This window comes from Protopterus annectens, chromosome 10.part0, assembly GCF_019279795.1.
Source record: "Protopterus annectens isolate FY-2018-M chromosome 10.part0, PAN1.0, whole genome shotgun sequence".
Lineage (NCBI taxonomy): Eukaryota > Metazoa > Chordata > Ceratodontiformes > Protopteridae > Protopterus > Protopterus annectens.
In genome coordinates, this window is record NC_056744.1 from 87,824,237 (window position 1) to 87,848,399 (window position 24,163).

General features: G+C 42.4%; 1 protein-coding gene across 1 annotated transcript in view; it reads left to right on the forward strand.

Annotated features, from left to right (window-relative positions):
• Positions 1–24,163, forward strand: part of CLN3 (CLN3 lysosomal/endosomal transmembrane protein, battenin) — a 310,689-nt gene that overhangs the window by 150,842 nt on the left and 135,684 nt on the right. Inside the window, exon 8 of the mRNA XM_044085059.1 lies at positions 20,417–20,489. Within this exon, the coding sequence (XP_043940994.1) occupies positions 20,417–20,489 (73 nt within the window). The remainder of the gene's footprint in view (positions 1–20,416; positions 20,490–24,163) is intronic.

Here is a 24,163-nt window from a genome sequence, read left to right on the forward strand (position 1 = left end):
GGTTTCTCAGATCCTAAGAAGCTCCTCTCTGCTTGGGCCATCTGTGAAAGAAATGCTCATCTGCAGTAATCAGGAGGGAAAGACCCTGTCTGCCATCAGAGTCAAGTTTCCTACATCTCGGCGTTCTTTCTCTAGGAACCAGCGAGCTGTTAAGAAGATGTGGCTCCGGAAATCTCAGGGTCCTTTCCAGGGCTTTCATGGGGATACTTCTTCCAGATGCAAAGGAGTAAATTTCAATGGGAGATGTTGCCGGAGAGGCAGAGGGTGTTCACAAAATCAGAGCTTCAGGGAATCCCTCTCAGACATGCCCTATCAGCACTTCTGAAGCTTTGCCCAACTGCTCATCTCTGTAGGCAGTCGTGGGTCGACTATGCTTGCACCTGAAAGCCTGCCATATTTGGCACTAAATGCCTGAGTGCTAAGTATCATATCTTGAGGCTACTACATTCCCTTTTCCCTTCCACCTCCTGTCCTAAGGAGGAAGACTCCCTGACATTCCACCCAGTCAGAGGGAAATCGCAGCTGAAGAAATTAAAAAGCTGCTGCACAAGAGAATCCTTCAAGAGGTCCCACCCGATCAAATTGGATTCAGAATTTACTGTCACTTCTTTTTAGTGCCAAAGAAAACAGGGGACCTCAGACCAATTCTAGATCTAAGCAATATGAATCAGTATGTAAAGAAGTAAAAGTTCCAAATGGTTACAATTCAGTCCATCCTGCCTCTTCTGCGCAAGGATGATTGATGTGCTTTATAGATCTCCAGGACATGTGCTACCATATCAAAATAGACAGGTGCTTCAGGAGCCACCTGCACTTTTGGCTGGGAGCCAATCACTACCAGTTAAGAGCACTGCCCTTTGGACTCGCCACAGCCCCCAGGGTTTTATCCATATGCATAGAAGTTGTAGCAGCTCACTTGAGGCTCAAAGGATTCTAGGTGTTTCCCTATTTGATGACTGGATCCTCACCGTACCAACCAGGCATAAACTGCTTCAAGCCAGATATTACTTGCTTCCCATCTCCAACTCCCTAAGTATCACAATAAATCATGACAAGTCAAACTTGACTCCTGTACAGACTGTAGAATTTATAGGAACCCAACTGGATACTGCAACTCAAGTGGCTTCATTACCTCTTCACTACATCACATCTGTGAGAAATCAGGTGTGGGATTTAACATCTCGTCCATCCCCTCCAACAAAACTAGTGCTTACAAGCCCTTTGGCTCAGTGTCAGCTGCCATTCTCCTAGTCTCTCTAGCAAGGTTCTTCGTGAGAATCTTCCAGTGGACCTTGGCGGTACAGTGGTCTATTCTTTACCAGCCTCTGTCTGTTCCTGTCAAACTTGCACCAATTTGCAGACGTCATATTAGATTGTGGATACAGTCAGACGACCTTTTTTTGGGAAGGCTGTTCTCTCTTCCTCCCCCAATAGCCACAGTGACCATGAACACTTCCCAATTAGGGAGGGGGAGCATTTCAAGGGAAAGATGGTCCAAGGCACGTGGTCCCCCTTCATAGACCAAGTTGCATGTCGGAGTCCTAGAGATGAGAGCATTCCTTCTAATGTTGCAAGCCTTTCAGGGCATTTTTCCCCTGGGGACTACTGCAATACACACTGACAACATGTCAGTAGTCTAGCATGTCAGCAAACAAGGAGGAACCTGCTGATAACTGTTGTGCAGAGAGGCCATGATGGTCAGAGAATGGGCGATCTTATCGGAACACTTTCTGACTGCAATGCATACAACAGGGAAAACCAGGGCACTGGCAGACGGACACAACAGGTTAATTCTGATTCCTCATGAGTGGTCCCTCAATCGATCAATGGCAAACATGATTTTCAGCTGTTGGGGCCAGCCCTGCTGCGATCTATTGTCTCTTCCCTCAACAAGTGCAGCTAGTTCTTTGCTCTGATCCCGCCCTCTGGGGGAGTCACTGAGGGATGCTTTGTTTCACAGTTGGCCCTTGGGTCTCCTTTACGCTTACCCCCCCCTTCCACTGGTCCCAAAATTTCTACAGAAAGCAATCAAGCTGAAGAGCTGAGTTATCCTCATTGCCCCCTTCTTGCCCCAGCAGGTATGGTTCCCCTTCCTCTGCTCTCACCTCAGATATCCTCCATGGATACTAGAGCCCAAGCGGGATCTCTTATCTCACCCATCAGGAGTTCAACATCCCAATAACCTCGCCCTCAAGCTGACCGCATGTTTTTTCCACTTACAGTAACTGTGAGATGATCTAGGCTTGCTTCCCCAGTTTGTGACATGATCTTGGCCTCCCAAAAGGCATCCATCAAGAAGATCTCCAGAAGCAAATGGAAAAATTCTCTATATAGGCTTCTGAGGAGAATATAGATCCTTTCTCTGCTCCTGCTTCAGCCATCCTTCTTTTCCTCACTACTCTTTTTAAAGAAGGAGATGGTTTTAGTCCTATTAAACTTCAGTTGGCAGCCATATCCAACATTCATGCCAGGCAGGAGTGGCCTTAGGTCAACTGGTGCCTTAGGCAAAAGGGCTCCACGGCGCCCCCTCCCACAGTACCCGGTGCCTCTATCCTGGTCTATCTACATCAAATAAATACTGGAAAAGTGCCCCAGCTAGAGCGGCGCCCTAGGCAGTCGACTAGTTGGCCTATGCCTAAGGCCGGCTATGATTCCAGGAACAAATCCCTTTCTTTGTCAACTTTTAAATTATGTAAGGCATTCATAAAAGAAATTTTTCTTCTTAGATGACCAATAAAAGATCTCTCTCTGCCTTGAGACCTCATGGTAGTCCTCCGGGGTTTTATTCAGAAACCCTTTGAACCAGCAGACAATTGCGTTGTGAAGTTTTTCTTGGTAAATCATCTTGTTGGTAGCTATCACTTCAGCAAAAAGAACTTCTGAGCTCCAGCCCTTATGGGCTATGCCTGCTTACATTATTTTTCATAAAGATAGGGTGTCTGTGCTGCAAACCAACTCCTCCTTTGTGCCTGAAGTGGCCGCTGAGACTAACATTAATCAGTCCATTGAACTGCCAGTTTTCTTTCTGAACTTTACTAATCAGGGCGAGTATATGCTGCATCTTCTTGATGTTCGTAGACCACTATGTTCTTATCTTCACATAACAAAACAGGAAGTCTGATCAGCTCTTCATTTCCTTTTCCCTTAACTGCTTAGGTCAAGCAGTTTCCAAAATTACTCTGGCCAAATGGATTATCTGTATTTCACTGATTTATTCTCAAAAAGGGTTGGAATTGCCTTGTCCTCCTAGACCCCTCTCCACCAGATCTATGGCTACTTCATCTGCTTTTTCCTCTAGAATTTCAATTGATAGCTGTGCTGCAGCCACTTGGTCAAAGACTCGTACCTTTGTTACACATTAGAAATTGGACATTATCTCCAGAAACAGAGCTTCCTTTGGTTCGACAGTGCTCTGGCATGCCCTTCCATGAGGGCCTCCCAAGAGTTGCATAGCTGGGGACTCTTGGCCCATCAGTGAGGAAGAATGAAAAGGACAACAGCAGATTTAAGAGTTATGTACTTAGCATAACTTGGTATCTGTGTTGTCCGTTTTCATTCTTCCTCACCTTCCCTCCCAGCTATCCCCTGGCCTTCTTACTCCTAGAAGGATCTTTAGATGATAATGGAACCTTCAGGTTCCAGGTTTGAGCCTCAAATCTTTTATCTATATCTGTCCTGTATCTGTCACAGTGGGCGGTAAAGCAGCAAACTTGATCTGAGGAGGTGGGGATGGTGTGGAGCATTATGGGTAGAGGGCGGAGCTCAAGATTCAGATCCTAGTCTTGTAAGTACAATTGAGTCAGATCTGAGGGTCGGATCCAAAACCCATCAGTGAGGAAGAATGAAAATGGACAACACCGATACCAAGTTATGGTAAGTACATAACTCTTAATTGTATTGGTTTCTTTAAATAAAATCAAAAGAAACCATGCTAATCACAGTTTTGGTAGAAGAAATGGGATGACAAAACATGAAACTAAATCAGGACAGCTAATATTATGAATTTTTATTAAAAATAATTATGACTGTGCTTTGGGTCATAACTTTGTTTATGTATTTTCAAAGTGGATTCCCAGAAATTCACCTCTCCAGTTTCAATCTCAAAGTGAATTTCTTGGTATGTTTTTCAAGTGCACAAACTGGATATAATTAGTGACCATGCCACTCTCCACTGCACAGTAATGTCCACTCTGTGAATTATTTACAAATTAGACTAAAATTCCAAAGTATGAGTGCTGTCTTGGATATCTTTGATATTAAATATTTGTAATAGGTGTTTACATTTTTGCAAGCATGTGTTTAGTCTGTGTACTTAACTGAAGTATGAGAAATGTAATTTTGTGTTCCACAAATAAACTATGGGGAATGGAGTGATGCGGCAAGAGCCTTTCTTAGGGGGTAGGGTTTGCAGAATGTGTTGACAGGGCAATCTGTAGTTTTAACTGTAGTGGGGGCCAAATCCAGCAAAAAAAAAAACAGAGGCTAGGTTAGGATTTGGGTTTGGTTAAGAGCAGTTCTGCCCTTGGGCCAATTACATTAGAAAGTAAATTTCAAAAATAAGATTCTAGTACACATGGAAGTAACAAAGTTCTGTTCAGATGCAACCTCTAGTAAAAGCTTTGTGGTCCAAGAACTATTTTTTACATCAGAATTCTGTACACAGTGTAAAGGATTATGATCTGATCACAGATCATAACCTGAGCAGACAGTTTGCTCTGTGGAAGAGTGAGATAAGGGTCTCATTGCATCGGAGATGAAAGGATTCGATCAGCTCCTCCAGTGCCCAAGAAGCTAAACAGAAAACATTTTAGTGTGTTCCGGTCCTCCCCTTGTCCGTACCTCAAGACACTTGAGCCTCAAATCAGATTTTGGTCACCTGGGCCATAGTCAGGGCTTTGTAACTGTATACCATGGTATTGGCTATAGTGAATTTTATGGGTGCATGTGATTTACAGAGCTATTATTTCACCAGTGACCATGTTCCTCAAGCAGCCAAAGTATCAAAAGGGTGAGCCTTGCGATGCAGCAAAGGACGGCTCTACTTTGGGGTGCTTGAGTTCACTGTGGGGGGGTCACCATGCAGCTCAAGACTGTTTTTGACTGAGAGAGAGGTGTATCATCTCCTTGAGGGTGGGATCAGCTTTTGCAGATCGATGCCAAGTCTGTTTTTACTAAAGGAATACTGCATGTAGAAAGTTAAATTCTGAGGTTGTGTACCAGAAACAGAAAAATACTCCATCTGTACAGTATGACTGTTTTCCCTGTCTCACAACAAACACCTAACATGATGATTTTGTAATGTAGCTACTGATTCTTCACTTTGATAAATTTGATGGTTCCTAGTGTTCATCTGACACTGTTGTTTATGTATTTTTTAATTTTTATTTCTGTTGTGTGTGTAAGCCCAAAGATCCTTCACTGGAGTGACGTTTTCTGGCCCATGGTCTTGTTAAAAACATAAGCCATGGGTGGTACCAACACTGAAGTCAGCACTAAAGTTTGGGGAGGGTGCTGAGCTTAGGTTCTTATAATCAGGCAGTTCGACAGTCTTTTTCTCAGTCCATCACATTTAAACTTTGCTCCTCCTCTCTTTGCTTTTGCTTAGGATCCAGGAGGTGCACATCATGCAGACTGTACTTGTTAAGGAGTCCCATTCTGACATTAGATTCTCTTTGGCTTAGGATGCAGGAGGTGCACATCATGCAGACTGTACTTGTTAAGGAGTCCCATTCTGACATTAGATTCTCTTTGACTTAGGATGCAGGAGGTGCACATCATGCAGACTGTACTTGTTAAGGAGTCCCATTCTGACATTAGATTCTCTTTGGCTTAGGATGCAGGAGGTGCACATCATGCAGACTGTACTTGTTAAGGAGTCCCATTCTGACATTAGATTCTCTTTGACTTAGGATGCAGGAGGTGCACATCATGCAGACTGTACTTGTTAAGGAGTCCCATTCTGACATTAGATTCTATTTGTCTTAGGATGCAGGAGGTGCACATCATGCAGACTGTACTTGTTAAGGAGGCCCATTCTGACATTAGATTCTCTTTGGCTTAGGATGCAGGAGGTGCACATCATGCAGACTGTACTTGTTAAGGAGGCCCATTCTGACATTAGATTCTCTTTGACTTAGGATGCAGGAGGTGCACATCATGCAGACTGTACTTGTTAAGGAGTCCCATTCTGACATTAGATTCTATTTGTCTTAGGATGCAGGAGGTGCACATCATGCAGACTGTACTTGTTAAGGAGGCCCATTCTGATAGTAGATTCTCTTTGACTTTTTTGTCATTTTGTGGATTCCTTCTACCAATCTTAAATTAAGGTACAGCCTCCTGAGCTATGGCCACTCGTGGTTTCTTTCTGTGTAATGGATTGTTAGCTCTAGCTGCTGTGGCCACCTTCCCTCCATCCCCGAAAAAAGTAATTAGTACTCTGTGCAGCAGTGAATCGTGGGTCATGTACTCATTTCTTCCTTGTCAGTACTGCTCCTGCAAGGTGATTTCCTTCTACCAGAGTGCGTGACTGAACTGCGTAGCATGAACTGCAACTGAAAGCAGTCATAATAGGCCGTAAACCTCTCTGGTTCTCTAATTGTTCCTAGGTGCTGCTGTTTAGTGATGTCTTCGAGTGGGTGATGTCTGCTGAAGATACTTTACCCAATAACAGTAGCCTCTAGACTATCCCCTGTAGCACAGTGACGACTTCATATATCTTTTACTTCTAGCATGGCTTCCCGTTAGTACTTTGTGTAACGCTTACATCCATCATCCTTACTTAATTCCCCCCTCACCTTCCCCAATAAAGACACTGTAGCAAATAAGATGAGCCTTAAGCCTGACCCTTGTGGCACAAATGCGCTGTTGTCTCTCATTTTACCTCCAGTTTCCCCTCATTTTTATTGTGTGTGCCCTTTCCTCCATCTCACTGATACCGTACCCACATTTTATTCCCTGAAGTCCACACTGGGTTCCTTGACCTTTACATCATTGTTTAATATTTTTCCCTTCATTAACAAAACTGTGTATAGGTATTAATTGTCTTGGTATGAGATGATCATGAGAGATTAGACTTGTTTGTTTTCTGTGCTTATTACCCCCTTCCATTCCCAGACAGGCAGCTTTCCGTAGTACAGGATGATGTGCATACTCCCTGAAACCATTACACTGCACTCTTTATATATATATATATATATATATATATATATATATATATATATATATATATACACACACAGATGCCCGTGCATGCATGCATACACACATCTGTAAATGCTGGAGTATGCACCCACACATTCTTCTGTCTGCTATGTCGGGCTTGCACACACATGAATGTCTACGTGAATGCATATACACCCATACATTCTGTCTTCGGCTTGCACACACACACACACACACACACACACACACACACACACACACACATGCACATGGGTGAGTATACACTAACACATTCTGTCTGCTTTGTCGGACTTGTACTTCACCTTTTACTTTGTATTCCAGTTTCCCTACTTTGTCTGTCCTCTCTGTGGTCTTGCCTTTTCACTTGTCACCATCCCTGCTGCTTTGTTCCTGGCATACCTCTCAACTGTTGAGATTTTCACAGAATGTCCATTTATTTATTTGTTTTTTTGCCTTGTATTTTTCGTCTTTTCCTCAGAATTTGTGGTGTTCTGGCAAACCGATAGGGGTTGAAGTCTCTAAATAATGACATACATTTGAGGTTCAGACTTCATGCACTTCAGAAAATGCATGATAATACAAAGCTTGTTATTCTGTCAACGTTTGGAGTTTATAAGAGCAATATTTAAAAAGTCTCTTTTTAGTTATTTTGGGCTTTTTCCAGGATTCTTGAAGTGAGATGTTATTAGGTTATGGTTCCTAGTCTGCATCCTTACTCCTACCCTTCTGCTTTTCCCGTGGACTCCTATTTTTGCCTGTACCGTTTGTAGTGATGTGAACCATTTTTTCCTCTTCCTGCTGGTTCTGTTGAGTTCTTTAGTTACCTCTAACCTTCATATATGCTCTCCCCTTTCATTCCTTGTAGAGGTAAGAGTGGGTCATGCAATAGGGGTGTGATTTGTCCTGTGTGCTGCATCATAAACATGGGATTTAGATCTGTAGTAAAAGCTAGGACATTTGCTTGTGCTCCTTTTGTATTTTTATCCTGCTGGTTCTGTTCTGTCTGTCTCTCTCTCTCTCTGTTCTCCTGGGGTGGGGGGTCAGTAATTCTGACTTCTAGGTAATTGGCCTCTTAACTGCTGAAGTATCTCATACCACCCTAGCCTGCTACCCTGTACCAGCAATCCTATCTGAATGTTGGTCTCCCTTGATGCTGTAGAAGTCCAGCCTCTGAAGTGCTAACTGTGCATGATTTTTTTTCTTTTTCCTTGGGCTGTTGCGCTGTATGTCACCATTTTGTAGGCCTTCTTAGCTGACGTCCTTCCTCCAAAAATTTGTTGACTTTAAACCTTTTTATTATTTGCAGATCATCTCCACAACCAGTAATTGTTTCACACCCCTGTAATCTCACACTTCCTTTACTCTCCTGGATGTCCTTCAAGGATGCATCTGCAGTCCTTACATATGGGTTGTCCTGCCTCAGGCAGCCCTTCGGTCGGCCGGATTCCAAAGTCTGGGTCCGGCGTCGGCTGATGTTGCCCTTTCCCCGACGTCAGAGCGCCTGGGATATAAAAGAGTCAGCCGACGCCATCTTCCTCAGTCTTTCTTGCCGTGTGGTGCCCGAAGCAGAAGCAGTTCGCAAGTGCCGGTCGGCCAACTCCTGTAAATTCAGCTACCGAAGACTTCAAAAAGCTAAGTACCCCATTGGGGACTCTTTCTTGCCTCAGCCGATGTCAGATCAAACGCTTAAAGTTAATAATTGCTTGACTTGTGGGAAACAAATACCTCATAAGAATTTCCATTCCTACTGCCTCCCTTGCCTAGGCCCAGACCATGACGTCTCGGCCTGTACTGCCTGTGCCTCCTTTAATCGACGCACTCTTGGGCGTCAGTCGGAGTTTGCAGAGGAATTTTTGGGGGCTAGTTTCTCTTATAAAATGCCGTCGGAGACTCCGACTTCTCATTTAACCAAAAAACAGAAGGACAAGGACCGACACACGTGGACCGTGGTTTCGGCTGAAACCACGCCTAGGCTTACCGCGAGTGTCTCGGTCTCGGCTGAAACCGAGTCCTTGGTACTTCCGACCGTGGAAACGGTACAACCGACAGCCTCGGCCCCGGAGGCTTCTTCTGAGTCGGTTATGGATTTACCCTCGGAAACCGGTGTTCAGGAAACTACCAACACCATTCCCTTAGACAAGACTACCCCAGCACGTGGAGCAGCCAGGCCCCCTGCATCCATGTCCATTAAAGCATTCACTAGGGCTAAAGCTGCTAAGCAACAAAAAACTCTGCCTCCCAAGACTATTTCTCAGGGATCCACTACAGGTTCACAGATACTAAGTTTGGCTGAGGATCTTATTTCCTTAATCAGGGGATCCCAGCCTCATCCAGACAGGGGCTCTCAACCCCCTCTAGACAAAAGGCCCAGGGCTGAGTCCGCTGATCCTCAGTACTCTGATGAGGCCTCTGATGGCTCTGCTCTATCAGATTACCAGGAAGAGGCCTTCACGGCCTACGAGGATTCTGATGCAGAGGAATCCATTCCCTCTGCCTCCCCTCCTGAAGAGCTGTCCTTTGGGGAGACCCTTCACTCCATGAGAGAGCATTTCCAATGGCAGGGCCAGGAAATCTCCGATTCCAGGAAGAGATTAAGGACTTTTCTTAATTTACCTCAGCATAGACCTTTGGCTATTCCTCCTGTTTTAAGTGTCATTGATGATGTGTATTCTGAGTCTAGCACTACCCCTGACACCCTTCCTCCAGCTCCTGTTAAACCCGATAGGTACTACAGGGTCCCGGACTCGCATCATTTCCTTTACAAGGCCCACTCTGCTGACCCAGAAACTATTCCCCAGGGTCCTAAAGGGGTTGCAGCTGCCACTACTAAAAATCCACTCCCCTCTGAAAGGAGTCCAGGGCTTTAGAGAGATGGGGTAAAAAAGTGTATACTTCTTCCACTCTGTCTGTGAGGGCTTTAAATTGTCAATTTCATATGATACAGTACCAGGAGTATTTGTTGGATGAATTGCAGAAAAAGCTGTCTTCTCCTGAACACCTAGACCGTAAGTCACTTCAGGATCTGGTACATAATTCACAACAGGTTAGCAACCATTTCTTGCAGTGTGGTTATGATGCATTGGAAGCTTCATGTAAGTCAGCAATGACAGGTGCAGTCATACGTAGACATGCTTGGCTGAAGGAACAATCTCTGCCAGATCATGTTAAGGCTAAGCTTCTGGATGCTCCACTAGAAAAGCAAAAGTTATTTGGCTCCACTGCTCAGGAGGTCTTAAAGAAATTTGAGGAAAAGGCTAGATCTGTACAAACAGTCAAAGATTTTCTCCAGGTACAACCACCAAGATTCAGCAGAAATTGGCCTTCTAAGAATTGGTCCTTTCCGGAAGAGAGAGATCAAAGAGGCAAGAACAGGCGTGCCAGAGGTAGAGGGCAAGCTAGAGGCTCCTACAGAGAGGACGTCAATGGCAGCCTCCTAACCAGCGAGGTAGTACAGGACCAACAACTGCTGCACAAGGACAGACTCAATGACTTCACCTTGATCCCGCCAACCAGGGCTCAATTAGAAGCACCTTTGGGTGGAAAATTGTCTTTATTCTCAAGAAATTGGCACAGTATTACAAGGGACAAATGGACACTGCAAATAATAGACAAAGGATACAGGTTCCATTTCCATAAATTACCAAAAAGATAAGGAATGCCAAACCTGCCACCAAATCAAAGGGTAGAGGCTTTAAAACAAATTGCCAACCTATTGCAAATGAAAGCTATAGAAAAGGTTCCTCTCGCAGAACAAGGCCAAGGATTTTATTCCAGACTATTCCTTGTCCCAAGAAAAGAAAAACAATGGAGGCCTATTCTCGATTTGTCCACACTCTATACTTATCTCATTGTGCCAAAATTCAAAATGCTGACAATACAGCAACTCCTTCCCATGCTGGGCAAGGGGTCTTAGCTGGTAACTCTAGACCTCAAGGAGGCATACCTGCATGTCCCTATCAGACACAGTTGCAGAAGACACCTCAGATTTCTTGCAGGTTTAGAGCATTATCAATTCTCAGCATTGCCCTTTGGCTTATCTACTGCGCCCAGAGTATTCACGAAATGCCTGGCATCAGTAATTGCACACTGCAGACTTCAGGGGATTCAAATATACCCGTATCTGGATGACTGCCTTATACAAGCGGACAGCCAACAAGCTTTGGAAAAACATTTGAATTATGCCATCCGCCTTCTGCAGGCCTTGGGATACACAGTCAACATTCACAAGTCAAGACTTGTGCCATCCCAAAGAATAACTTTTCTGGGTGCAGAACTAGATACAACCACCCAAATGGCTTTTCTCACAGAAGAAAAACAAAGACAACTACCAGATTACTTCAAAAATCTGACAAAACAAACTCAGATGACTGCAAGGAAAATCCTGCAGGCCCTGGGTTACATGGCATCGTGCATTCTTCTGATTCCACAAGCAAGGCTGCATATGAGAAAACTACAATGGTACCTAAGGAGTTTATGGTCTCAGCACAATCACAGCCTAGAAACTTTGATACCACTCATTCCATGCCTTCAAAAGGAATTCCTGTGGTGGGCCCAAGCAAGCCAGTCAAACAGGGGTCTGCCTTTCAGCAAACCAGTAACCAACCAAACCATTACCTCGGACGCTTCAGACCATGGATGGGGAGCACACATGGAGGACAGATGCATCCAAGGACTATGGTCTCAGAAAGAATTGCGCATGCACATAAACCAAAAGGAAATGCTGGCAGTGATACATGCAATCGAGGCCTTCAAGCACTTTCTACATCAAGGCCACCTGCTAATAAGGACAGACAATACCACAGTTATGTGGTACATAAACAAGCAAGGAGGTACCCATTCCTACCCTCTTTGCAGACTAGCAATGAATCTTTGGGAACTTTCCTTAAAACTCAATATAGAGCTGCAATCCCAGTTTGTGCCAGGAAAAGACAATATACTGGTGGACAGCCTAAGCAGAAATACCATGGATCCACACGAATGGATGCTACACCCAGACATCTTCCTTCAGATAACACAATTTTGGGGAAGGCCGGACATAGATCATTTTGCCTCCCACCACAATCATCAGCTGAAGAAATTCTGTTCAAGGACATACCACCCACAAGCATGGAAAGTGGACGCCCTCTCTTTCAGCTGGAATACTCTAACAGTGTATGCATTCCCACCTCTTCCACTAATGACCAGGGTCTTACTGAAAATCAGGACAGAGCAGCCAAAAGTGATTCTAATAGCCCCGGACTGGCCAAGGCAGCACTGGTACCCACTGTTACGATGCCTGTCACACACGAAACCATGGCCTCTACCACAATGGTCACTCCTTCTGACACAGCACAATTACAAAACTCTGCACTCCAGCCTGAAAACCCTGCAGCTGACAGCCTGGAAAATACCTTGACTCCTCACCAGGAAAAGCTATCCAAGAGAGTGAAGGATATCATCATGGAAGCTTGCAGACCTTCCACGAGAAAGGCATATTCAGCAAAATGGAAAAGATTCCACACTTGGAGCACCGCAAAGGGCCTAGATGCCACAGTGATGAGCATGGCACATATCCTGGAATACTTGGCAGAAATGCTCCACAATGGCCTTTCTTACTCTTCCATAAAAATTCATGCTTCAGCAATTTCAGCAGAATACAATACTGATCCACCTGTCTTCTCTCATCCTCTCCTAAGGCAGTTTCTAAGAGGAATTAAAAACATCAATCCTCCAAGAAAACCACCAGTGCCTACATGGGACCTTAACTTCATGTTGGAAAAGTTGACTCTACCTCCCTTTGAACCAGCAGCATCTTCAGAGTTACAGTTCCTGTCTTGGAAGACTGCCTTCCTTCTGGCCATAACCTCAGCAAGAAGAGTATCTGAATTGCAGGCACTCATGGCAGTACAACCATTTCTTATTTTTCATCAGGACAGAGTCTCCTTGAGAACCAATCCTTCATTCATGCCAAAGGTGGTATCCAGGGTCTCATTGAACCAAGCTATTCACCTGCCTACCTTCTTTCCAGATCCGCAAAACAAGGGAGAAAAACTTCTGCATACCCTGGACATTCACAGACAGTTACGCTACTACTTGGACAGAACTAAGACTTTCAGAAAAACTGACCAGCTGTTGGTAGCATATGCTGCAGGCATCCAAGGCAAAGCAATTTCCAAACAGACAATTTCAAAATGGATAGGAAATTGCATTCGATTCTGCTACTCTTATCATGGAAAAATTGTGCCAGCTAACATCAGGCCTCATTCCACCAGAGCCACAGCCACCTCCACAGCCTTTTTTAAGAGGGGTGGCTACCAAGGACATTTTAGAAGCTGCTACATGGAGCTCCATGCATGCATTTTCCAAGCATTACAATTTGCCCTTATATTCCAGATCCAGAGCAGGCTTTGCTACAGCAGTCCTGCAGGGCATTTTAGCTACACCATCATTTTCTTAGATCCTACCACCCCCAGCTTGGCTATGGTATTCTACCCATATGTAAGGACTGCAGATGCATCCTTGAAGGACATAGTACAGTTTTGTACCTACCATAAATGTAGATGTCCGATAGGTATGCATCTGCAGTCAGGTTTTCCCTCCCTCCTTCCCCTCTGTGGTATTTCTTGGGTACTTATCCCTCGTATAGCTAGCTGGGGTTATCTGTTATGGTGTATTTGTTTTTTTTTTTTTTTTTTATTACTGTGCATGTTTGGAATATTTTGCATTTCTCCAAATTTAGCCTTCCTTAGAGGGCACCTGGCATCTGGGGCAAGAAAAACTGAGGAAGATGGCGTCGGCTGACTCTTTTTTTTATACCCCAGGCGCTCTGACGTCGGGGAAAGGGCGACATCAGCCGACGCCGGACCCAGACTTTGGAATCCGGCTGACTGAAGGGCTGCCTGAGGCAGGACAACCCATATGTAAGGACTGCAGATGCATACCTATCGGACATCTACATTTATGTTAGGCACAAAACTGTACTTTTTTCAGTCTCTTTCCTGCTACAGCAAATCACGCTATGCTGAGGTTGGTGTCCTGTTTCCATAACCTATATCACATAGCTATGTGTGTGCATGGGTTGCACTACAGTGGGGAAAAGGCGATGTATAACTTTTGACTAAATGAATTTCACTGAAATGAGCTTTCAGTCAAGTGTGCTGAGGAAAGTGACTTTCGACGAAACAAAGTAGATCCATATATATATATATATGTAATATGTGACTGTATATGCGTGTGTGCATATATGTATATATATCTATATATCTATATATCTATATATATATCTATATATATCTATATATATATCTATATATATATATATATATATATATATATATATATATATATATATATATATATATATATATATAAAATGTGTATGTGTTTATATAATATGAACAAACCAGGCAGAAAGTTGTGTGTTGGGTGTGAAGTTAACTCCTTGTAGTATGTTATGCACCTAGTTCACTAATAATAATCAAATTCTGAAATACGTACTACAAAATAATAAAATAGTTGCTAGTCCACAGTTGAGTTAAAAATGGAATATCCTTTATTGAAACACGCAAACAAGGGATCTTAGTCGAGTGTAATGAAAAGCATTAAATACATTCATTAATTTATATATAATCAGGTTATTTGGAGCAAGGGACGGGTTATAGAGGGTGGTTCTGTTAAGAGCTCAGTAAAAGCATTAAACTCATTCCTTTAACTAAGTCCCTCTTCCCCCTTAACACCATAGTGTAAACTGAGACTGCGCTACCTTAGAACTGAAACTTAAAAACTAGAAACAAATTAAAATATATAAGAACAGCTTATTAAAGCTAACCTACTAATCCAAACATTATTAATTAAGAAACCAACTCACTAGGAAAATGACTAACAAAAAGGTCTACCACTAAATATCTATCAGAATAAATATTAGTAACTTATAAACTGAAACATTTTAACAAAGATCACTTTTGTACCAAATAAATACTTCATCAGGTTTGTGTGTAAAAAAAAAAAAAAAATATATATATATATATATATATATATATATATATATATATATATATATATATATATAGGTTGCATACTGGGTTTTCTGAGACTTTGAGGGATACCACAATTTTTGTTTATATGGGGTCCGTCAGTTCGTCGACAGGGAGTTTGGTCAAGAACTGTTTAATCAACTGCATTTGGTTGACTGTAGTGATAGTTTACAGATGTGGGAGATAGATGATCCCCAGGTAGGGGAATATTCCCTTTCACCAGGGATTGTGCTATCTCTAAGTTACTATATATAATTATCATTGGGTGTGAGGGATTTTGTTTGTTTTTCTGAAGTAATATTTGCATGCTCTGAGAAGCAAACTTTAACCCTTAGCTGGCTAGAACTCCCCCTCTCCTACATTCAGCTTATAACAATAGATAAAATTGCACACATACCATTGTGTATCCAGCTCTTACCCCATTTAATTAATGTGCATTTTCCTAAAAGGACTCTTAAATCAGAAGACAAACATCTTACAGTAAATAAACCAAATAAATCTCCTAGACAAAGCCTGTACTTGCAGTCTTTAGCAAAAGAAAATGGTATGCCTTACCTGTAACCAGAATTATTTCTAACCTACCCACCTTTAAATGGTCCCTAAGAGAATGTTTCAAAATCTTAGACCTGCTTCTGTGCCAATCCTGGCTGAACTTGCTCACTATACTTCACTCACCCCCTTCAATCTAGATCACATGTCACAACCCTCTCCAGCCTCCTACTCCATTCCTTTTTTTTGTTTTTCCCACTACGTTACCTTATTCAATTCATCTCTGCACACCTTTCCGCTACCTTAAGCTATCTGAAGACACCCTGCCCTGTACTCTTCTTATAATCTGCTTCAATCCATCCTTCTTCCTTCTATAACCATAATATGAACACCAGCCCTCATACTAAGTTATCACGCAATGTCCCCTCTCTGTCGCTAATCATGTCATCTCTAATATCTCTTTTAAGTATCTTATTAGAATTGTCTTAGGTCTCATTTATCACATATTTTTTCCTCACATATTTTCTCCAACTCATGTTGTTGTTTTTCTTCTGGCCCAATTTTGACTTTCCCAGTAAACAAATGTCAAATAAATAAATAAAATAAATAATGCTTAGGAAGTAGACGTTTTTGTTTTTGATGTAGAGTGGTTTACCTTCAGAATGTCGACGTTTGTGTTAGTTGACCAACTGAAGGTTGCATATATTTGTGTGTGTGCAGATGTAGATATAGCTATATTTTATGTTTAAGCTTCCTGTACTCCTATAAGTTTCTGACTTGGGAGTATTCACCCTTGCAGTAACAACCTTGAGGAACCTGCAGTTTTGGTAAATCGTCTTGGTGCTATATGAATGAGATTCTTTCTGGTTAAGACCGTCTCAAATTGGTGTGTTTGGTATTTATATTGTGGGGTAAAAAGTCTTTAAAGATGTCATCATAATGGTCACTGCTGCAATAGCCTTTAGGATTTATTTTTTGCACTGCAGCAGCCTTTAGGATATATTTCTTGTGAAAAATGTTCAGCAAAATAAGCTCGACCTTAAGAGTTTCATTATTATGAATTTTCAGCATTATGATGTTGACCCATTTACAACACATTACAAACTTGATTCTTTCTCTAGGTCTAGATCAGGCTTTGCTAGGACCATTCTTCAGGGGCTCCCGGACCCTTGCCCTTCCACCTCCGAAATGTAGCAAGCTAGAGTAATTTACCCCTAGAGCGAAGGCTACTGCAGCAGTGATGAACATTATGAACACAGTACAGTTGTGTAAGTGAACTTACCGTAACCGCACATGTTCGAATGATCACTGCTGCCTTCCTCCTTCCTTCTCCTTTTTTGATATGTTTATGCCAGGGTATGGACACTTATTTTTTGTCCCTGGCGTTGTCCCCTAAGGACTGGGCCTCCCTGTCTTTGGGCATGAAAGCTCTGAAGGCCTTGGTGTCGAACCCTGTCTTTTTTAGCTCAGCTTGAGATAATGGTTTGGGCACATGTATGGTGCCCTGAAGCTGTAGAAGCTGGTTGGCTGTTCTATCCTTGGGAAGATACAAGTCACATACCGAAGGCTGCTGCAGCAGTGATCATTTGAACATCTACTGTTAGGGAAGTTTACTTACACAACTGTACTTTACATGGCATAGAAAGTTTTTTTGTGGAGCAGGTAATGTCAGCTTGCTTAGTACATTATATTAAGATGTTAGATTTTTTATATGTATGTACATTGTTTACACCTGCTTTGTGTTGTTCTTGCATCACTGTCACTATCATTATGTAATCCTCGCCAGAAAACCATTGTCCATACATGGGATTTACCTTACTGTGCTCTCAGTGGGATGCATTTCTGTATGTAAATTGCACTTGGGTGTTGGAGAAGACACATTCTCTTTGTAGGAATGATCTTTTTAGAATATGAGGGCTGAAGTCTTCCATTTTCTTCAGGGTGAGAAATTTGTAGGTAACCTCGCTTTTTGATAAATCCAGGTGAGAATACAATATGTCTGCATAAATCGTGGCAGTATCAATACTTTGTGTAATACAGTTGTATTCAAATTTAGAAACCTCATCAGAGAGTTGTAAATTTTTACTTTTGAAGTCCGTGAGTTCTGTGATGTTGCAGTAACTGGTTTTGAGATATTGATAGAGAAGCTTACTTGTTTATCTGACTTGACCAGAGGGGGGATACTATGGAACAGTGCATACAGATGCTAAGTTTGTAAGGACCAGGTCAAGTATATTCTGCCCTCTAGTAGGTTTTTTGACAGCCTGGTCCAAAGAGTTTTTATTATTTAAGAATTTGTGTGCATCTTCTACATTTAGTGTAGTCTTCCCAGTTTATTATTGGATAGTTAGACTCCCAGGATAATAGCACTGTTACGGAGAGTATTTTGGAATCTTACATGATTTTTGGTGGACTTAAAGGGGGCTCCTGTAGTATGCAGTGATTTGATAGTTTGTCCTGTTTAGTGCAATTTGAATCTCTAAGTTCTGATTGTGGTCTCTAACATATATGGTTACTCTACCACAGTTCTCTGCAGGTCTTTAGTGGCATCACAAAACTGGGGCAATGAGGAAGGGCTGTCTCTGCTTTTGAACCAGGTTTCTGTGGCCACACATGGATGAGCTCTACATGCAGGAGGGTGTCAAGGTTCAGCAGTTTGTTTAGACTTCTAGCATTGAGTAGGGCCACCCTGAGGTGTTATCTATTTATTGATTTGTTGATGTAATGCTGGAGGTCATTTATTTAGTTGGACCCTGCCTAATAAACAGCCCAACTGGGGCAGTAAAAGCTTCTACCAGTATGTGGACGTCTTGGAATGAGGTGCACACTATCCTTGGCAAAGCAAGTGCCTTTTTCAAGCATATTTTGCTGACCCATGCTGGATCCCGGTAGAATGACACCAGGTATTTAGGCATTTTTTAAAGCCAGACATTTTTTCTTTATACTTTAGCATCCTTATTGGTGATGGAAAGATCCCACCCAATACCAAGGTTTTTCTTGCATTAGTAACATGCACAAAGAGCTCTGAAAAGTCTCTGTGCATGTTCCTAAAGGGTTCTTTATATCGGGTCGTTTATTCCAACATGAACCACCACCATGTTGAGTCCTTAGACCCCTTAAAATGTAACTAAGTTTAGCTTCTAAAAGACAACTCGTCATCACGCTTCCCTTGTCCTGTCTGTAGTATTGGTGTGCCTCACTATGTGGTATCAGTCACTAGTAAGTTTCGATGTGTGTAAGACAACTCACCATCACACTCCCCTTGTCCCGTCTGTAGTATTGGTGTGCCTCACTATGTGGTATCAGTCACTAGTAAGGTTCGATGTGTGTTTGTATGTCTCTTTTGTATACTGCAGACTTCCTGAAATGTGTACACTAGTTGATGCACACTGTATTTGGCTTATACTTCACTCCTTCCTTTGTTGGGGCCATTGAGGTTTGGGTAGGGATTTTTTTTAACTGCCTCAATGTGAGATAACTTATTTATTTATTTATTTGATATTTGTTAACTGGGTTAGTCTGACTGGGCAGTTGACTTTTTTCAGTGGAGACCCAAGGAGTAAAGCTCCAAAAGCTACAATACATGATATAAAATGACACAGGAAATGTAGTATTAGGATCACAACATATAGTTACATACTACACGCATACACAAGCACAAATTGTTGTGAGGATTACATATTTACAAAATATTATATGAAAAAAGAGATAAGGTAGTGTAGCAATCAACATAGGTAATTGTCAATGCATATTTGCAGTACAATTGTTCAGACGGTTACTTATGGTTACCCGTTACTAATTCAATACGGATATGTGAAGCCTGTGGTGTGGCATGTGATGGAGTTGTGTGATTGTCATTGAATGTGTTTGGTTGTAAGAGTGAGGTCTCCAAATTGGCCAGATACTTGCATCTCTCACATGAAAATAGTGTTTAGCTAAGTAATAAGTCATTGTGAGCATGAATCAGTTGATCCATTGTCTGACTATGGATCATCTGATGTACATGGTCTCTCATAGGAGAGTGGCTATAAAGCTATCTGAATGGCCTTCCATTGTGGAGCAGGGGTTAAGGGGCATTAGAATAATAAATTGGATTGGGGAAAAACTCTGATATGATAGTGGGGTTAGATAAATTCTGATTTAGAGGGACCACTTGACAAGTAACATATGAAGTATTGCGACCCAAGGAGAAGGTTAAAAAATCATTTGTATGTGTTTAATGAAACAGAAAATAACATCACTTGAGTAAATTTAGTTCTAATATTAAAAATACTATGTTCTAAAAAGTCCAGTTAGAGTTACTATAAAGTCAGTTTTCGATGCAGTAAGAACTGATAATCTGGACATATAGACCCAATGTGTGCGAGTGTGTGTGAGCACGTGCACCCTAATCTAGAACAGTGATCGGATATCTGGTTGTGTGTTTTGCTGTCATGGATAGTAAGGGATAACCTTTTTTATTGTCCTACAGAATAAGGTCAAAATATCAGTGCTGCAGACACAATCATAATTGCACTGTTTTAATACCAACCATTTATTTGCTCATGCCCATTGCAGTCTATGAAATTAAATTGAAATGTCTAAGTTGCAAGTTAGTATTCTGCAAATAAGTTAGGACTTTAGATTTGTTCTTTCTTTTCTTTAAAGAGAGCCTGGAGAAACAGATTATGTGGACAGGAACCGTCTGTTTCCATGAATAAACTTTCATATTCATTTGTTTTTCACCCTAGGCGTTGTGTTTGCCAGCATCTCTTCTGGCCTGGGTGAGGTGACATTCCTTAGCCTCACTGCACATTTCCACAGGTATGTGTAACATGCACTCCTACTATTATATTATGCTTCTGCTGCTGTCCACTCAGTCTGTCCTGTATATGGCTCTGCAGTGGGCATTCCCATCAAATTTCGTGTTGGGTGCTTTCTGCTGCCTGTATTTTCAATGCATCTTGCTGCATCTTGCTAATCAGAATGCTTCCCAAGTGCTTTTTGGATGCTGAATTTGCAGTGTGCCAACATCACACGGCCTGTGCTTCAGGTGGAAAAAAAAGAGCAGTAGCTAAAACGTGGAGAAACCTAACTGCTCTGATTGCACAAGTGTGCTGTTTTGTACTAGTTTATGTTTACGCAAGATTTACATAAATCATGAAACAATTACATTTTATTATACAGTGCCTCATTTTTGTGGCTTTAAAGTTGCTCTATTGACTCATTACCATTGATGAAATACATTATTGTGTGAAATACTAGTGTCTTTCATAACATTGTATAGTTATTTTATTTTTAATGTTACTTTTTTTCTTTAGAAGGGGAATTTTGTGGAACCACAGATTTCCGTTTCTTTGCATATTCTCTGTTGCAGTCTTGACAGCTGTGCCAGTCTGACTGTGCTGTGCGCTAAGTAGCTTTGGTTACCACAATCACTGTTTCCCATTCTGTTTTTGTTGGGCAAATTCTGTTTTTGTTGGATAATTTTATTTTCTTGATAAATTCAGGTCTCTCTCTTTCGGCTTTTCCTGGTTAGGGGTCGCCACAGCAGATCACTTTGTTCGCTCATGATTGGCAGTGGAGCTTTTACGGTGTCAAGTTGCCAGCCCGGCGCCCAACCTTCCACAGAAGGCACACAACATGCATGCACTCACATCTAGGGCCAATTTTAGTATGTCCAGTCCACTTGCAGCATGTTAAATTCAGGTCTAGTTTGTCTTATTCAAATGGAGCTCTTTGAAACCTAACTTACCAACAACAGTATCCTGTTGCCAGTTCTGACTGCATTAGTAAGTAAACATGAAGCGCACAGTATTTTTGCAGTGGGGGGGCATAACCCCCCTTTCAGTGTGTGTGTGTGTGCTCTGCTCCTACACTCCCATTCCCTAGTGGTATTAATTCCAAGGTCACAGCAATCCTTGGGAAAGGACAAGCACTTAAATTCCATTTTGTTCATAGGCTGTTACTAGGCTATTGACTTGAGGGTCTTTACAAGCCTAGCCATTAAATCCTAATATAGTACTAGGTGACAGATACCGTCTTTGCCCAAGGGTTTTCTAGCAAGGGCTACCAATGTCCAGGAGAGAAGCCAGAGCAATCCCCAGCAGAAATTTACAGTTTCCCATCCAGTCATCCAGGTTGTGCTTAAAAAGGGTCATGGAGGTGCTGTGCTTGATATGGATTGGAAGCCTATTCCAGAGGAGTGGCAACCTCTGAGAGATGTCTTTTTCTCCAGCAGGTCCTGTTTATGTTGCAGACTAGATTGAGGTCCCTGGAATGGGTGACTCTAGTCCTCTTTGAATTACGGATGTGGAGTATTTCCATTAGATTTGGGTCAGAAATGGCCCTGTAAACCAGACATAAGTTGCCTGTAAGTAGTCTGTACGCTACTGAGTACAGTGACAGCAACTTCAGTTTGTCCATATAAAACATGTGCTGGAGACCCTGAATTTAGAAATCTCTGGGATCTCGCAACTTGCTGCAGATGTCTGGTATGGTACATACCAAAGGGAGCATTATATTAAGTAATAGGCCTGATGAGGGATGAGTACAGGGAAGTTATGACCTCTTTTGCTCTTGAGGCGATGCAGTTCCCCTGTCTGAGTTATTGTTGACCTCAGTGGTTGTATATTTAGAAGTTAAGGATGTGGGGAAAACACCCTCATATTGGGGTTTGCAAGATGCTCTCCCCTGCAGAACACATGGAAGATGAGCTCTAACTTGGTCAGCTGTACTGAGATGGTCTACATGGTGGTGGTAAGATGATCCACAATTCATGCAGAACAAAGCTGTTGACAAATTTTTGTAAGACCAACTTGATTAGAAAATTTGTGGGTGCTGTGTGAATGTGTATCCTGTTGATGACTGCAACAGTGAAACACTAAGAACATTACATTTGGGTAATCTGCTGAGAGGTTGCCCTCAGTCGGCCTGATTAACAAAGTCTTGGGTCCTGCATCGGTTGCTGTCCCTTCTTCCATGACGTCAGGTCGTTAGGGGTGTAAAACATGCAGCCGATACCATTACATCAGTCTTTCTTGCCGTGCGGTGCCCGAAGCAGAAGCAGTTTGCAAGCGCCAGTCGGCCAACTCCTGAAATTTTCATTTTCGAGTTTCAGAACTGAAGTCTTCAACTAAAAGCTAAGTACCCCGTTGGAGAAACTTTTTCTTGCTCCTTACCAGTGTCAGTAAAAGTTAATAATTGTATTACTTGTGGGAAGCAAATACCTCATAAGGATTTTCATTTGTACTGTATTCCTTGCCTAGGCCCTGACCACGATGTACCTTGCTGTCGGTTTTGTGCTTTATTTAATCAGCGCACTATCCGTCATCTGTACATATTTGCTTCTAAATATTTCAGTTCTCGATTTAATTATCCAGAAATGACGTCTGTTAGCTATCTGACTACCGGAATACTGAAAAAACGCAAAGAAAAAGACAGAGACAGGCCGTTGAGGTCCAAAACTGCCGACGACGCTTCTCCTAAGCCAGTCGCCAGTTTGCCAGTACTCAGTGAGGCGCTTTCGCAGCCCCTGATACCCACTACTTCTGATTTGCAGGCCTCTACCGAGACCCATTCGGAGTCTGGTATGCCGCGAGATGCTTCACCTATGGAACCTGCGGATGTATGGATCTGGAGCCGCTGTGCAGGTACCGGCTTCTGAGGGTGTATTTAGGCCTACAGACTTGCATATTAAACCAACACCACCTTCAATTTTAAAGCCAAACTCTCGATCTGTCTAAAAAAACGAAGCCCAAGCCACATGTTCAGGCCCCTATGCCTAAAAAACAAATTATCAAAATGGCTGAGGATTTAATTACTCTAATCAGGAGTAGTCAACCCCCCCCCCCCCCCATCTAAGAGGCCTAGGGCTGAACTTGATTATGAATCTTCTGAACAGGACTCAGTTTCTTCTGACTCTTCTAATGAGCTGGATTTGTCCAGACCTACTTATGAGGACTCTGATGCAGAGGATTCCATTCCTTCTGCTTCTCCCCCTGAGGATTTTTCTTTTGGGGAAACTTTGCATGCCTTAAGGGAGCATTTCCACTGGGAGAGAGAGGATTTTTCCTGAATCCAAGAGGCTTTGGGATTTCCTTCTTCTTCCTCAGCATAGGCCATTGGCTATACCTCCTGCACTAGACATTGTTGATAATGTGTTTTCAGAATCCATTATGGCCCCTGATTCCCTGCCTCCAGCCCCTTGTAAACCACACAGATACTACAGGTTCCTGACTCCCACAAATTCCTTTTCAAAAATCCTGTTGCGGACCCTGAAACCATTTCTCAGGGGCCCAAGGGCGTTAAGGCTTCTACTGCTAAAAATCCAACCGCTTCTGATAGAGATTCCAGGGCGCTGGATAGATGGGGTAAAAAGGTTTATACTTCTGCAACTTTGGCAGTTAGGGCTTTAAACTGTCAATTCCATGTGCTAAAATAACAGCATATCATGGGACTGCTTAAACAGAAAATAATGTTGATTTCGGACTGTGTGT